Here is a 14096-nt window from a genome sequence, read left to right as displayed (position 1 = left end):
AAATTTCTGTGATTTTGATCCTTAAAGTGTTCTCTATTTTGTTGATTATTAACGCGAAAATGTTGTTCTTGTTCTGGATAAAAATTATGGTCCTTCTTTTCAAAATTGCTATATCCCCCTGAATTTTGACTGACACCATGATAATTGTTTTGTTCCCTTTTTTTAAAGTTGTCATTTCCCCAATTTTGACCATTACCTTTCTGAGTAAACCCACTGTGTGTTCTTGTTGTTACCCTATCCAACTTTTCAATATAATTGAGAAACTGCTCTACATTACTATCAGGACAATTAACTAAACTCAACTGCATTGCTGATGGCAATCTTCTCTTTAAGGTATCAATTTTGATCAAGTCATCCAAAGGTTTTGTTAAATGAATAAGTTTTTGAAGTTCACTTTTGCAAAATTGTTTCATGTTCCCATCTGATTCCCTATAGTTTCGCCCATTCAAAAATTCACTTTTGATTCTAGTTTGTTTAAGATCATCCCAAAATTTTTCCAAAAATTTTGATTCAAATTCTGAAAAGGTCATCCCCAAAGTTACAATCTGGTTTGCCCAAGTCAAAGCTTCCCCTTCCAAGAATTTTTTCACAAATTTAATTTTTATTTCATCTGGTGAGTGAGGTAAAAAACAATCCTTACAATACTGCATAAAATCAACGGGATGTAAGGGTCCATCTACCGAAAAGTGCTTCACTGGAATATTAGATATAAGATTACACGTGTTGACATTGTAATTTTTGCTTTGAAATTCAATGTCAAAACTTTCAATTTTTTCGCTAAGTTCTTTGACAGATTTTTTGTTTTCCAAATCATAGCATTCTACTTTTTCTTCTAGAGTAACCAAACGATTGTCAGTTTCTTGTTGTACATTTTTAACTGAAACTTTTGTATTCTCATCCAAATTTTTAATTTCCCCTTTTATCTCATTAAAATCAATTAAATTTCTTTCCCTATCTACCAGTAACTCATTTTTTATAGTATTAATTTCACCACTCAATTTAACATCAATTTCATTTACTTTTGCTTCCACAGATTCAATTGTTTCCTCAACACTGCCAACTCTGTTCGAAAGCTCACCCACTTGGGTATTGACTGCTTGGACTTGCAACAAAATGTTATCAATTTTTTCATCCCAGTATGTCTTATTGTCGTCAACTGATTGCTTAATTTCTGACGTGAAATTTACAAGAAAACTTTTTAAATCAAATTGATCGGTTCTTCCTGTTTCATTTGACCTGTCCTGATGTTCGAAGTCTATTAAATTACTACTTTCTACTTTAGGCACAATACTCTCGAAAATCTCATAAATCATTGTGAAGAACAAAAAATTTATACACAACAATACAAAACAAGATAAAAATGTTGTTTTAACAAAATACGAGTGTTTCGTGACTTATCTGGAACACTCTTCTACTGTTGCAAAACCACGTTTTCCATCCATGTGATTGTTGACCAAAATTCTTGAAGTATTTTCTTCTGTCGAAAATTATATTTTTTGCCGAAACATTTCTTCTCCAAAACTTTTACTTCCCGATGAACACAAACACTGTAACACACATTCTGAAGAAACTGGTATTAATGCACAAAAATTTTCTTCCTCGTAGCACTGTTGAAGATCTCGTGAACACAATATCCCGGCTACAGTCCCCAGTTGAAATATGGCTTCCCGGCTATTACACAAGTTGAAAATATGGTCACTATTTTTTTATAAACTTAAATTTGCCATATTTCGTGACAGTACCTTTTCCATTAGACGTTTGCAAGCAAATATAAGTCTTGGCTTCAGTTGTCTAAGTATGATTCCACAATGCATCGTTGTCGGCTGCAGAAAATGACGTGGTTCAGCGTGTTTCTCTCACTTTGGTGTTTCAAATACAGATTCTTCCAATGTAGTTTCTTATTTTCAGATAATACAAAAATAATAGTTAACATAATTCAAAATTATTTATGACTGCGACCTTCACATTGTCCTTCCGTCAACACACACCAAGAGTTAGCTGCCGACTCGGACTGACTATAGTCAAAGACTACTCCAACGTCAAAGATATTTTACACAATGTTTCTTTGCTATTCTTCGATACATTTTCTAATAGTAATCAATATGCTTTTACTCTCAAAAACAGAAGTAAATTAACATATAGTAAGACAAATTATAATAAATTCTGACAAAAATATAAGAAAACATTTTCAATTCAGTATCGACAAATACAGTAAAAAAATAACATCTCCCAGATCCATTACAAGTGTCACCGTAGCGTGTCCCACATTTCATCGTCCTAGTCAGGTAATTTATCGGTTGTCAGGATATACCTGGAATTACAAATCGTCATCATGGCAAAACTGTACAGACAGAGCATGTGTATAAATAAGATGAAAAAGTGTTTAATAAACAATTGCTGCCCAGGTACAAAGTGTCAGACACCTTTAGCAAAAGATGAGGTTAACCTAGCTTTTTAAATTCTCGTTGAGTTTGGATTGTGCGTCCTATAATAATGTTTAATATACCATATTTATTCAAATCTAAGGCCCACTTTTGTTTACCATATGCAGTATTAGAAATGGGGGTGCTCATAAAATTCGATGGTGCATTACATTAAGGTACAAATTTTAATCTGAAATTCACTGGCAGCATTATTGAAATTTAGGAATTGTTCCATACATCACAATACATGGTTTTAATTTTCACCTTCTTCACATTATTGTTGGCTTATTATTGCATGGCGTGTTCGGTTTAGGTGTCTCGAAATGGAAGGCAAGCAGATATGCTGCTACTTTCAGGTATAAAATAACTCTTTATGCTGAAAAATATGGTAACATGAGGGTGGGATGGGAGTTCAGTGTAGCTGTTAGTAATGTTTGCTTATGGAAGAAACAGAAATTGGCGTTATTTGCAACTACTGCTAGTAGAGAGAAATTCAGTGGCCCTCACAGGAAGACATTCTGATGTTGAAATAAAAGTTTTGGAATTCGTCCTTGAAAGGAAGAAGAATGAGCAACCTGTGACAAGGGACACCATAAGAAGTGAAACAAAAGAGATGGTTGCAGTTCTCAATATACCGAGGCAAGAGTTTAAGGCTATATACTATTATATACCACCTTATTTATTGTAAGTTACAGCATGTTTTTGAGAATTATTGTCGCTGTTTGTGACATATTTTCTGTGCACTTTTTTTCTGTTGCCATTTTCACTCTGCGAACATCGTGTCATCTGCATTGGCACATTTACACGTAGGTCGAAAATGGATTTCGTAATTGTAGCGAGACAATAACAGTACCCAGTGTTGTGGGTTGTGTGTCGTCTTGTCAGGCAAGGAAGTGTGAGGGTTAAACAAGGAAACCTAGGGTTTATGGTCAGTAATAAGGTAAATATTGGAGCCAAACAAAAAAAACATGAAGTTTCTGGAGTGCAGAGGCTCTTTTTCCACCTGAAAGTAACGTTGCTGGACCAGAGTGAGAGATTTGGAGGCAAAAGCAATGGGTCGTTCAGAGCCTTTGGCATATCGGTGCGCTAGGACCGTGCCGAGGCTGTGCTGTGTGCCGTCAGTTGCCAAAACTGTGGCTTCTCCGGAGAGACCGCAGCTAAGCGAGGGGCGGGGAGAAGTTTGGATTTCAACATTTCAGAATCACGTTTGTCCATTCTTGCGTAACAAGGCACGCAACAAGTGAACCATCATGGCCGCTCCTGGAGGAATTTACGGCAGTAGGCTATCTTCCCTAGCATTGACAATTGAAGGAACACAGCAATTTAATGCATTCATTCCCAAAAATTATTGGTGCAACACTTTTCAAGTGATGTGTAGGGTTGAGAAAAGGAGGTAACTACACCACAAACAAACTGACGTTACAAGACAGACTATGTCAACACTGCGTACAACAAAAATTAGTGGGTTGGGTATATTTTAGAAAAAAGTGAAGAACGTAAGGAAGTGAAAGTAATTTTTCTTCATTCATGTGGACCAGCTACATCATTCTCCGACCCTACATATGCAGATGTCCTGTCGATGTCAGTCGGGATGTTCTCACAAAAGTAAATCTGTGTACTCAGACTTGGAGAACATACTCTTGTTCAAAGTGATCTAGGTCAAGCCTAATTAGCTTTTTTAAAACTTAATCTGTGAAGGTCCAAGGTAGTTTTTTAAGTAATTGGTTTCAACTCCAAACTCGATATTTCCTTGGGTTTGTGTTAATTTATTTTTATATATAGTTGTTTAAAAATTATCATTAGTATGTGTTGTACTACGTTTAGCATTGTATAGATACCTATTATTCAGAAACGATTTTGTTTTTGTTCAAGCATCATGGACCAGAACTACTAAATCAATACTTACACCTTTTTCAGATCTTATTTAAACTTGTGGTTATAGGTCCCATTTTGAAAATTTTTGTTTTACCAATGAATGACTTATTAGTTTACATTGTATAAAAGTAAAGTATGCAATCAACTTAATTTAATTATGGTAGTTCTGATATTTTGTAGTTACTGTTTATATCTTTCCATGTATTTACAACAGTACTAAGTATTTATCAAAATATTTTGAAAATTTTAAATTGTGTACTTTTTGGAAAAAATTTGAATTAAAATGTTGCTGCACATCAAAGGTCTTTCAAAACTTTTTTTTTTTTTTTTTATTTTCTTCTGGGTTCCTTCCAAAAGGAAAGCTGTCTTGAGTCATGATATAAAATTTAAACCAGAGATAGTTTGTAGCTCCCACAGTGATCAGTGATAACATTACCTTAGACATTCCTCGGCAGTCTGCTTCTGGAAGAAGTCAAAAGTTAAGAAAACTTTAATGGACTTGAATCTGGAGGAAGTCAGGAATCAGATGGCAATAACAAAAAATCAGCAGAATTCCTGAAAGCATCAGAATCTTCTAACGCAGATGAACTGGAGAACAGAAGACTACGAAGAAAACCAGCCTGGTTAGAAAGTTGTGAGTTCTTGATCTTTTCAAAACTTACTGCTGGTGAACAAAAAGATCCAAACTGTTTTTCTGATGTATTACAGTCGAATGAGAAAGAAAATTGAATGCAAGCTATCAATGAAGAACTAGAATCACTAAAGAGAAACAATACTTGGGTGTTAGTTGAACATCCTGTGAATGCCAAAGTATTACAAAATCGTTGGGTTCTACGTCAGGAAGTTTCAGCTGATGGGAACACTTGCTTCAAAGCCCGATTATTTGCTAGAGGATATATTCAGCAAGCAGGAATAGATTATGAAGATACATTTAGTCCTGTTGCACATTATGAATCAGTAACAAAGTAAGAGCATATGGACTATCAGACCAATTGTGTGATTGGATTGAGGAGTTCCTAGATAACAGAACGCAGCATGTCATTCTCAATGGAGAGAAGTCTTCCGAAGTAAGAGTAATTTCAGGTGTGCCGCAGGGGAGTGTCGTAGGACCGTTGCTATTCACAATATACATAAATGACCTTGTGAATGACATCGGAAGTTCACTGAGGCTTTTTGCAGATGATGCTGTGGTGTATCGAGAGGTTGTAACAATGGAAAATTGTACTGAAATGCAGGAGGATCTGCAGCGAATTGACGCATGGTGCAGGGAATGGCAATTGAATCTCAATGTAGACAAGTGTAATGTGCTGTGAATACATAGAAAGATAGATCCCTTATCATTTAGCTACAAAATAGCAGGTCAGCAACTGGAAGCAGTTAATTCCAAAAATTATCTGGGAGTACGCATTAGGAGTGATTTAAAATGGAATGATCATATAAAGTTGATCGTCGGTAGAGCAGATGCCAGACTGAGATACATTGGAAGAATCCTAAGGAAATGTAATCCGAAAACAAAGGAAGTAGGTTACAGTATGCTTGTTTGCCCACTGCTCGAATACTGCTCAGCAGTGTGGGATCCGTACCAGATAGGGTGGATAGAAGAGATAGAGAAGATCAGATGGAGAGCAGCGCGCTTCGTTACAGGATCATTTAGTAATCGCGAGAGCGTTACGGAGATGATAGATAAACTCCAGTGGAAGACTCTGCAGGAGAGACGCTCGGTACGGGCTTTTGTTAAAGTTTCGAGAACATAACCTTCACCAAAGAGTCGAGCAGTATATTGCTCTCCCCTACGTATATCTCGCAAAGAGACCGTAAGGATAAAATCAGAGAGATTAGCACCCACACAGAAGCATACCGACAATCCTTCTTTCCACGAACAATACGAGACTGGAATAGAAGGGAGAACCGTTAGAGGTACTCAGGGTACCCTCCGCCACACACCGTCAGGTGGCTTGCAGAGTATGGATGTAGATGTAGATGTAGACATTAATTTGCTAGTGGTAGCTGCTTAAAAAAAAACTGGTGTTAAAACAATTTAATGTGAAGACGGCATTTTTGAATGTAATACTTAAAGATTAAGTATACATGGAACAACCACAAGGCTTTAAAGATAGTACGCATCGAGTGTGTCTCCTGAAACGGAGTCTCTATGGACTAAAACAAGCACTACGCTGCTGGAACAAACGGTTTATGGGAGTTATGGAGAAAGCAGGTCTTCGGAACAGTGCTGCAGATCCTTGTTTGTTTTATCGCAAATGCAATGAAAAAAGACTTTATGTAGCTATTTGCATTGATGACCGCCTAATTGTTGACAGTGATGAAGAAGAAATAACAGCATTTCTGAACACTTTACAATGTGAATTTGGAACATTGGGAACTCTTGACAGTTTTCTTGGCATAAAAATAAAACAAAATGAAAATGGAGCAGTTATGATAAGCCAAGAAAAGTACACGAAATAAATACTGGAAATATTTTGAATGGCAGAATCTAACATGAATTCAACTCCCATTGGATATGAAGAAAATGATCAGAATGAAACAGAAGGAATTTCGTCCTCCTTTCCCTATAGCGAGGCAATTGAATGTCTTATGTATCTCTCAATAGCAACTCGTCCAGACATAAGTTTTGCCGTCAATAAAGCTGCTCGAGCTATGAAAAAACCAACTGCTTCAGACTGGAACCGAGTTAAACGCATATTTCAGTATCTCAAAGGTACATTAAATTATGGCATTAGCTATGATAGAGAAGAAAATCTGAGAATTTACAGTAATGCTGATTTTGCTGGAGACAAACAGACAAGACGTTCAAAAACTGGTATTGTGGTAAAGTACCATGGAGGGGCGATATCATGGACAAGTCAGTTGCAGAAGGTAGTGGCTACATCTACCACCGAAGCAGAAATCATTTCAGCAAGTGAAGGAGTCAAAGAATTAATTTGGTTACGTCGTTTACTAAGTGACTCGGTTGAAATGCCGGAACAACCTCCAACACTTTATATTGTCAATGTCAGTGCATTAAAATTGGCAAAAAAACCCGAATATCATCGTCTGTCAAAACACATAGAGGCTACGTTTGTGAAAGATTTCTGAATGGTGGAATTTTGGTAGAACATATAGATGGAAAAAACCAGTTAGCTGATCTGCTAACAAAGCCACTCGAGCGAGTTCGATTTTTGCTGCGTGCAGAGATTGGTGTGAAGGAAGTCAAACAGTAACTCTTTGTTTTCATATGACTGATTTATTTATCCTTTTGGAGGAAGTGTCGTAAAAAAGGAAAAATATTTTTAGCGTTCAACGTAGTATTCCTCGGTATTTTCATGAAGTATGTTTTGTGTATATAGGATCTCCTTGGAGCTTTATCAGTTTCGTGCCAAATCTGTATCCTAAAGAAATATACCGTTTTAAATGAAACTGTTTTCTTCAGACTTGATAATTTGCAACAGAGATAAAAAAATAAAATTTGATATTTTTCTTTAGTCTCTGCACCCATTATGAGTTCACCAAATTTTAGCAAAGCCTTAAATGGTGAGGTAAATTGGGTGTGTTGATTTGGCAAGGAGTGACTCATTCATTTTGACACCTTGTGTTAATTTGTTTGTTTTGACCTCAGTTCCAAGTACCTCTCATACTTCCATTTGAATGTCTTCTTTTAAACAAGATAGAGCTTCTCAAATGTATAATGATCGAACACTGTCTCCGTCACACCGAAACAGCGCTGCCACCGCAACTTGGAGCGGTCTCCTCGTCTCCGATGCCGACAGCACTGTTCGGGCTGCCCCAGACCCGCCCCACCCCGGCAGCAGCCACTTAGAGGGCACCGTCCCGGCGTCGGACGCGACGGTGCCGACAGACTGTGCCGCTACTCAGAACTCTCCATCCGGTGGCACCGGCAACGGCCGCGACAGGAGGGCAAGCACCGTGGGCGGTCCTGCCAGTGGAGCGGGCCAGAAGCGGTCCTCTGACGACACTGGCTCGGCGAGTATCGCCCGCAGCAAGCCACCGTTCCAATACGAGGAGCTAATTGCTATGGCCATACTGAAATCGCCGCACAGGTTGGTAGCACTGCTGCAGGCTCGTGAATACCTTCATGAAAATATGCTACACCGTCCTTCACACGTGCCTCTTTAGTTTGTCACTACCCACGGTATATCACACATTCCTGAAAATACATTTTACCGTCCTTAACAGGTGCCGACATAGTTTAGCTCTACCCGTAGTATACTACACGTGTGGTAGATATTAACTGGTGTCGATTCGGTCGTCAGCTGTAAGTTTGGTTGAAGTATTTTTCCTTTTGTGTCGCTTGTCAGTTATCCTTAGCATAACTGCTCTATTTAACACCGTCATCAACAACCGGGCTTTTAAACCTTAAAAATGGTTTTGTGAATTTAAACCTGGTAGAATGAATGGTCACAGGGAACAAAGACGTGAGCTTTCCTCAGTCGTGAGTGATAAGAGGGTGAACAAGATCAAAGAAATTATTCACAGAGACTGTCAATTGCCATTGGACAAGATGAACACTGTTTTCAGTGTACGGTAATTGTAGAAGCACAAGCTAAGATCACTAAAACACATTTCATTAGATGACTGGTTTCCGTAACTGCAAGTGTACACCCCACTACCGTGAAGATCACAACACATTGGAATGTCTGATGCAAAATTATTATGTACTAGCCCGCATCTCGTGGTCGTGCGGTAGCGTTCTCGCTTCCCACGCCCGGGTTCCCGGGTTCGATTCCCGGCGGGGTCAGGGATTTTCTCTGCCTCGTGATGGCTGGGTGTTGTGTGCTGTCCTTAGGTTAGTTAGGTTTAAGTAGTTCTAAGTTCTAGGGGACTGATGACCATAGATGTTAAGTCCCATAGTGCTCAGAGCCATATTATGTACAAACACAAACATAACTACGTGGTGCCAGTTGCAAGTAGATAACACTTTTACATTTGTTGTGTCAGAGTATCACGATCTTTGTGGTAGTGTGATGTAAGTTTGTAATGTGAAGTGAATTGTAACACTGATTGTACAGGATGGGCGTATGGGCAGGTGGTGGGCGTTGTGGAATAATAGGGTAATTTTTAGAGAAAGGCTATTTATTGGCTAAAGCATGATGAAAGGGGCTACATAGGCCTAGGGAGGTGAGGGTGAGCCAGAGCTTGCAATTTGGCGAACATTGTTCGCGAAGCTACCAAAAGTTGTCTGCCAAAACCTAAATCCACAGTGCCGCAGCACAGGGAGAAGCGGGAGGGGTTCAGTGCTACAGGGCGCGCATCCGACTTGCGGGTGAGCAAGAATACGAGAGAGGGAGCCCGGCGACGGGCGGCCGGGTATATTCGACGCACCACGCGGCTTCCTCCGCCCTGGTCGGTCAGGACCGAGCAAACTGTGCGGGCGGCATGGAACTTTCCAGAGCGTTGCCTGCTAAGCGACGCCTGGAGAGGCGTTACCTCATCAGCAAAGGAGTGAGGCACGTGTCCGAGGTGCCCTTCCTCGGTGCTGGCTTCCTGTTACTAGACCGTGGGATGAAAGAATTTACAGGCAGCTAACACTGTCGGCCTTGGCTTGGCCGCAATGGAAAAATGAAGTTACTGTTTGGAGGCTTATATAATAAAGTAAAATCCCTTATTGTCTGGCTCATTCTTTACATGATGGATAATGTATTGTTAAAGTTCAAAAATATAAGATCCAATGGCGGCTGCATAGCTCTGTCAAAACCGGTCATCCAATAAAATCTTTGTTTAGGGGTCTTAGATCATGACGGTTTCTTGAGCTATCGTTATATGGTTTCAGAAATGTCTACACTTCTCTTTCATTTAATCATTATTGACACACACAGTTTTCAAAAACTGTGTGTCAGATGAAGACCGAAACAGTTCACAGATCAACACAAAGTGAACAGTACTGCAGTTTTGTGGGAATTTCCCAAGTGCCTCGAACTGGAAGGTGAACAATTCCTCAACAGTACTGTGACTGGTGATGAAACGTGGGTGGCCCAGTACACCCCTGAGATGAAAAGGAGACAATCAGTGCAATGATGGCATCCCTTCTCACCGTCGGCAAAAAAATTTGGAACTATTGTTGCAGCTGAAAGAAGCATTGCCTCTGGCGTTTGGGACCACGTAGGGATTATCCTCACGTAACTGTTGCCCCGTGGCAAAACTGTGCTGTGTGGTACTGGCAAACTCTTAAAAATATACAGAGGGTGATGGAGAACACAAGAAGAGGGATGTTAAGAGAGTGAATGAGGCTTGTCGCACCCCACACAGCCGACATCAGGAAGCAACTCTCTGATTTGTTACATTGGAACACAAACAACCACACCACTCACAGCTCTTGTCTGGCACCTTGAGTCAGTCATCTTTACACCTCTCTGAAGTTGTTCGTGGGTGGAGAAGGATTTGTGCCAACAGTGAAACCGTAGAGTTCCGTCAACCAATGGGCCAAAGGGAGGGCAGGAGGGCTTTCTGATGACGAAATCAGAAGGCTTATCACTCAACTCACAAAGTTCATTGAGAATGTAGACCACTAAGTCAAATAATATTGTTTGAATTTCTAAATTTTCATAATTATGTCATCTGTTTAACTTTTAAGCACTTGAGGGCTCTTAATTTCTGGACATGCCTCATATTTTCGTTTATTTAACAAAAGCTCTTGATTATGTGGCCCATGCAATACTTGATTAAGTTCAAACATTATGGGATTAGAAAACAAAGCACAGCAATGGTTCACTTGACACCTGGAATGTACGAAGCAAAAAGGTTTTCGTTCAGTGTTGCCAAACGAGTAGTAGTTTCGGATCTGACAGAGGAGATGGGGGTTCTGTTGTGAATCAGTTCATTGCTTTTGTTGGTGTATATCAAGGATCTGCCACTGAACATGTCACATGACTCAAATTTTTATCTTCTCAGTTAGCACAAGTGTTACTGTGCAAGATGGCGGATGTGATGAAAATTATACTAGTTGAGAGGCCAGTCGGAAGCACCAGCACGTGACATTCGGAGGACAGATTGATGCTTAGTTGTAATAAACACAATGCATATAGTTTGACGTGGGATGTTGTAAAAGTGAAAGGCTGCAGAAACAGAATGCTGCTATGTTCACTGTAAGAATATTCTCCACTGTCTCTTGACGCTGAAACACAAAGGCTTCTTCACTTTTCTTCAGTCTGTTGCCTTGTACGGTGTTAGATTTCGGGGCAACTATTTTCGCTCACCAAAAATATTCCCAGTCCGGAAAGTGGTGGTTGTAAACGTGTGCTGTGTCAGTTCAGACATTTTGTGGGCTATTGTTTATGCATTTTGGTATTCTAATTGTGGCATTCCTCTACATACAGAGTGATGATGTTACAAACATTCTGGGATGATGGCGAAGGGTAAATGTGTCAGTTTAAGGTAAGGGACCTCGGTCCAGAAACAACTGCGTCAAAAGTTACGACCAAAAATCGTTCAGATACCACTAAGGAGGTATGGTCGGTATTCGGTGATATGACAGGAACAATCATTCAGAGAGAAAAAATCTCTTCTATTGAACAACTGCTATGCGTAAACATTTTACCTTTCTTCCTGGGACACCACATATTCTAGTGTCATTGGCATTAGAGTGTTTCTCACTTATGACTTTTGACTTAGTTGTTTCTGGACTAGGGTCCCTTACGTCAAATTGATACATTTAACTTTCTCCATCTCCCCTGAAAGTTTGACGCGTGTTCACAGAATCACCCTGAATACACCCCAATCGTGTTGTTCGCTAATGACGAGACGAGGCGTGGTTGTAAAATAACGGGACTGATGCTGTCACACAGTAAGTACGCGTGTCCAAAGATGAACAACAAATAGCTGTGACATGTGAAGCCGCCTTAGGTGAATGTGGCATCTCTGGTGTCTATAGACAAACCATTGTTGCTGTGGCCTTCATTTGTATAAGAGCTGTTACTTTATTTTGCCAGAAAAAGAAGTATAGTGATAGAGCAATGGATTGTTGAGAAGTTCCACATGAAACTTGGAAGAACTGCTACCGAAACCTATCTGTTAGTAAAAGAAGTGTATGGTGAAGACTGTTTGTCATGTGCATCAGTTTTTGTGTGGTTCAAGTGCTTCCAAGACGGCTGAGAAGATTTGAAGATGACTTGTACCCGGGATGCTCCTCAACATCAAAAATGGATGAAAATATTGAAAAAGTACATAACTTTATTTGATCTGACTATCGGTTGAGTGTTTGATGGATTGCTGAAACAGCGGAAATTGACAGAGAATGTGTGAGGTATATTTTACACAACCACTTTAATGTGGAGAAAGTGTGTCTAAAGCTGGTGCCAAAAATTCTATGATGGAACAGAAAGCAGCTTGTGAAAACATTTGTACTGACACTTTGAATACTGCTGAAACTGATCCTAATTTTGTGGAATGTGTGATGAATCTTGATTTTTCACTTATGATCCAGAAACTGAGCACCTCCTGTACATTGGCAGGGCCCAACTTCTTAGAGAACGAAAAAAGCTCAAATGAGGAAATGAAGATTCAGAGCGACATGTTTGTTTTCTTTGATATTCGTGGAATTGCATATCTTGCTTGCTAGACTCTGCCAGAAAATAAGGAAAGAACAAACCGAATTGTGGAAGAACGAGTCACGGGCTCTGCATCGAGACAAGGCACTGGCTCGTAGCGCATTATCTGTTAAGAGTTTCCTAGCAAGTAGGGGACCCCAGTGTTAGATCACTCCCGTATTCACCTGACGTAGCCCAAAAGAAAAAGCTGCATATATTATCGAGGATCTCGCAGAGGAAAGCTTCCGGCACTGTTTCAATCGATGGAAAATTAGAATGGCTTGGTTTATCGGTCGATTCAGGTGAGGGACCCAAACAGAGAGGTCATCAGTCCAAGCAGATTAGGGAAGGATGGGGAAGGAAGTCCGCTGTGCCCTCTCACAGGAACCATCCCGGCATTTGCGCAATTTAGGGAAATTACGGAAAACCAAAATCGGAACACGGGTTTGAACAGTCCTCCCAAATGTGAGCCTGTGTGCTAAACACAATGTCACCCTACTCGGTCACTTGGAGTGTTGTAGGATAGAAGAGGGGAGTATATTGTGGGTGACAATAACTAAATATGTTTGTTTTGAAATAAAATGCTTTAGTAATTGAGAACTTTTATCTGTAATATATTTTTTATTCCTATATTCTCTCACAAATTTATTTGTCTTTTATTAATTATATTATATATTTTGTAATTGACATTCTGTAAAATATGTACTGATTTTTTCCAGAACCAAATAGCCGTGGTTCAAATGTCTGCTCTGAATTTTACTTTTGTGAGTCATCAGTTTTCTGACCGGTTCGAAGTAGCGTGCACCGAGTCATCTACTGTGCCGACTGCTTCATCTCAGAGTAGAACTTAAACGTCCAATTTCCTCAGTTACTTGTCAGATGTATTGCAATGTCTGTCTTCTACAATTTTTACCCTCTGTCAATTCCTCTCGTGTCGCGGTGTCTTAAAACGCGCCCTACCGTCCTGTCCCTTTTCTCGTCAGTCCTTCGGTATGTTCTTTTGTCTGTCTGGCAGGAGAGCGACACTGTCCGAGATCAAGGCGTACATCGCGAGCCGCTTCCCTTACTTCGAGCGTAGTGAGAAGAGGTGGCAGAAATCGGTGCACTGCAAACTGTTCTTCAGCGACTTCTTCGTCAAAGTGCCGCTGGCGGTCAGGTACCGCAGGGGCAAACAGTGCAACCTCTGGATGCTCGGTGAGTCGAATCGCCGTCGGTGGGTGGCTGCGGGTGGCCTCGCCGCCTTCCCTTCCCTACACTGGTG

At 40.1% G+C, this 14096-nt stretch overlaps 1 protein-coding gene across 1 annotated transcript in view; it reads left to right on the top strand.

Moving 5' to 3' along the window:
* LOC126426603 (uncharacterized) overlaps nucleotides 1-14096 on the top strand; it is a 272243-nt gene that overhangs the window by 49188 nt on the left and 208959 nt on the right. Inside the window, exons 11-12 of the mRNA XM_050088496.1 lie at nucleotides 8015-8353; nucleotides 13851-14029. Coding sequence (XP_049944453.1) covers nucleotides 8015-8353; nucleotides 13851-14029 — 518 coding nt within the window. The remainder of the gene's footprint in view (nucleotides 1-8014; nucleotides 8354-13850; nucleotides 14030-14096) is intronic.

The sequence above is a fragment of the Schistocerca serialis genome, chromosome 11 (assembly GCF_023864345.2).
Source record: "Schistocerca serialis cubense isolate TAMUIC-IGC-003099 chromosome 11, iqSchSeri2.2, whole genome shotgun sequence".
In the NCBI taxonomy this organism is placed as follows: domain Eukaryota; kingdom Metazoa; phylum Arthropoda; class Insecta; order Orthoptera; family Acrididae; genus Schistocerca; species Schistocerca serialis.
This window is presented reverse-complemented; position numbering and strand designations above follow the sequence as displayed.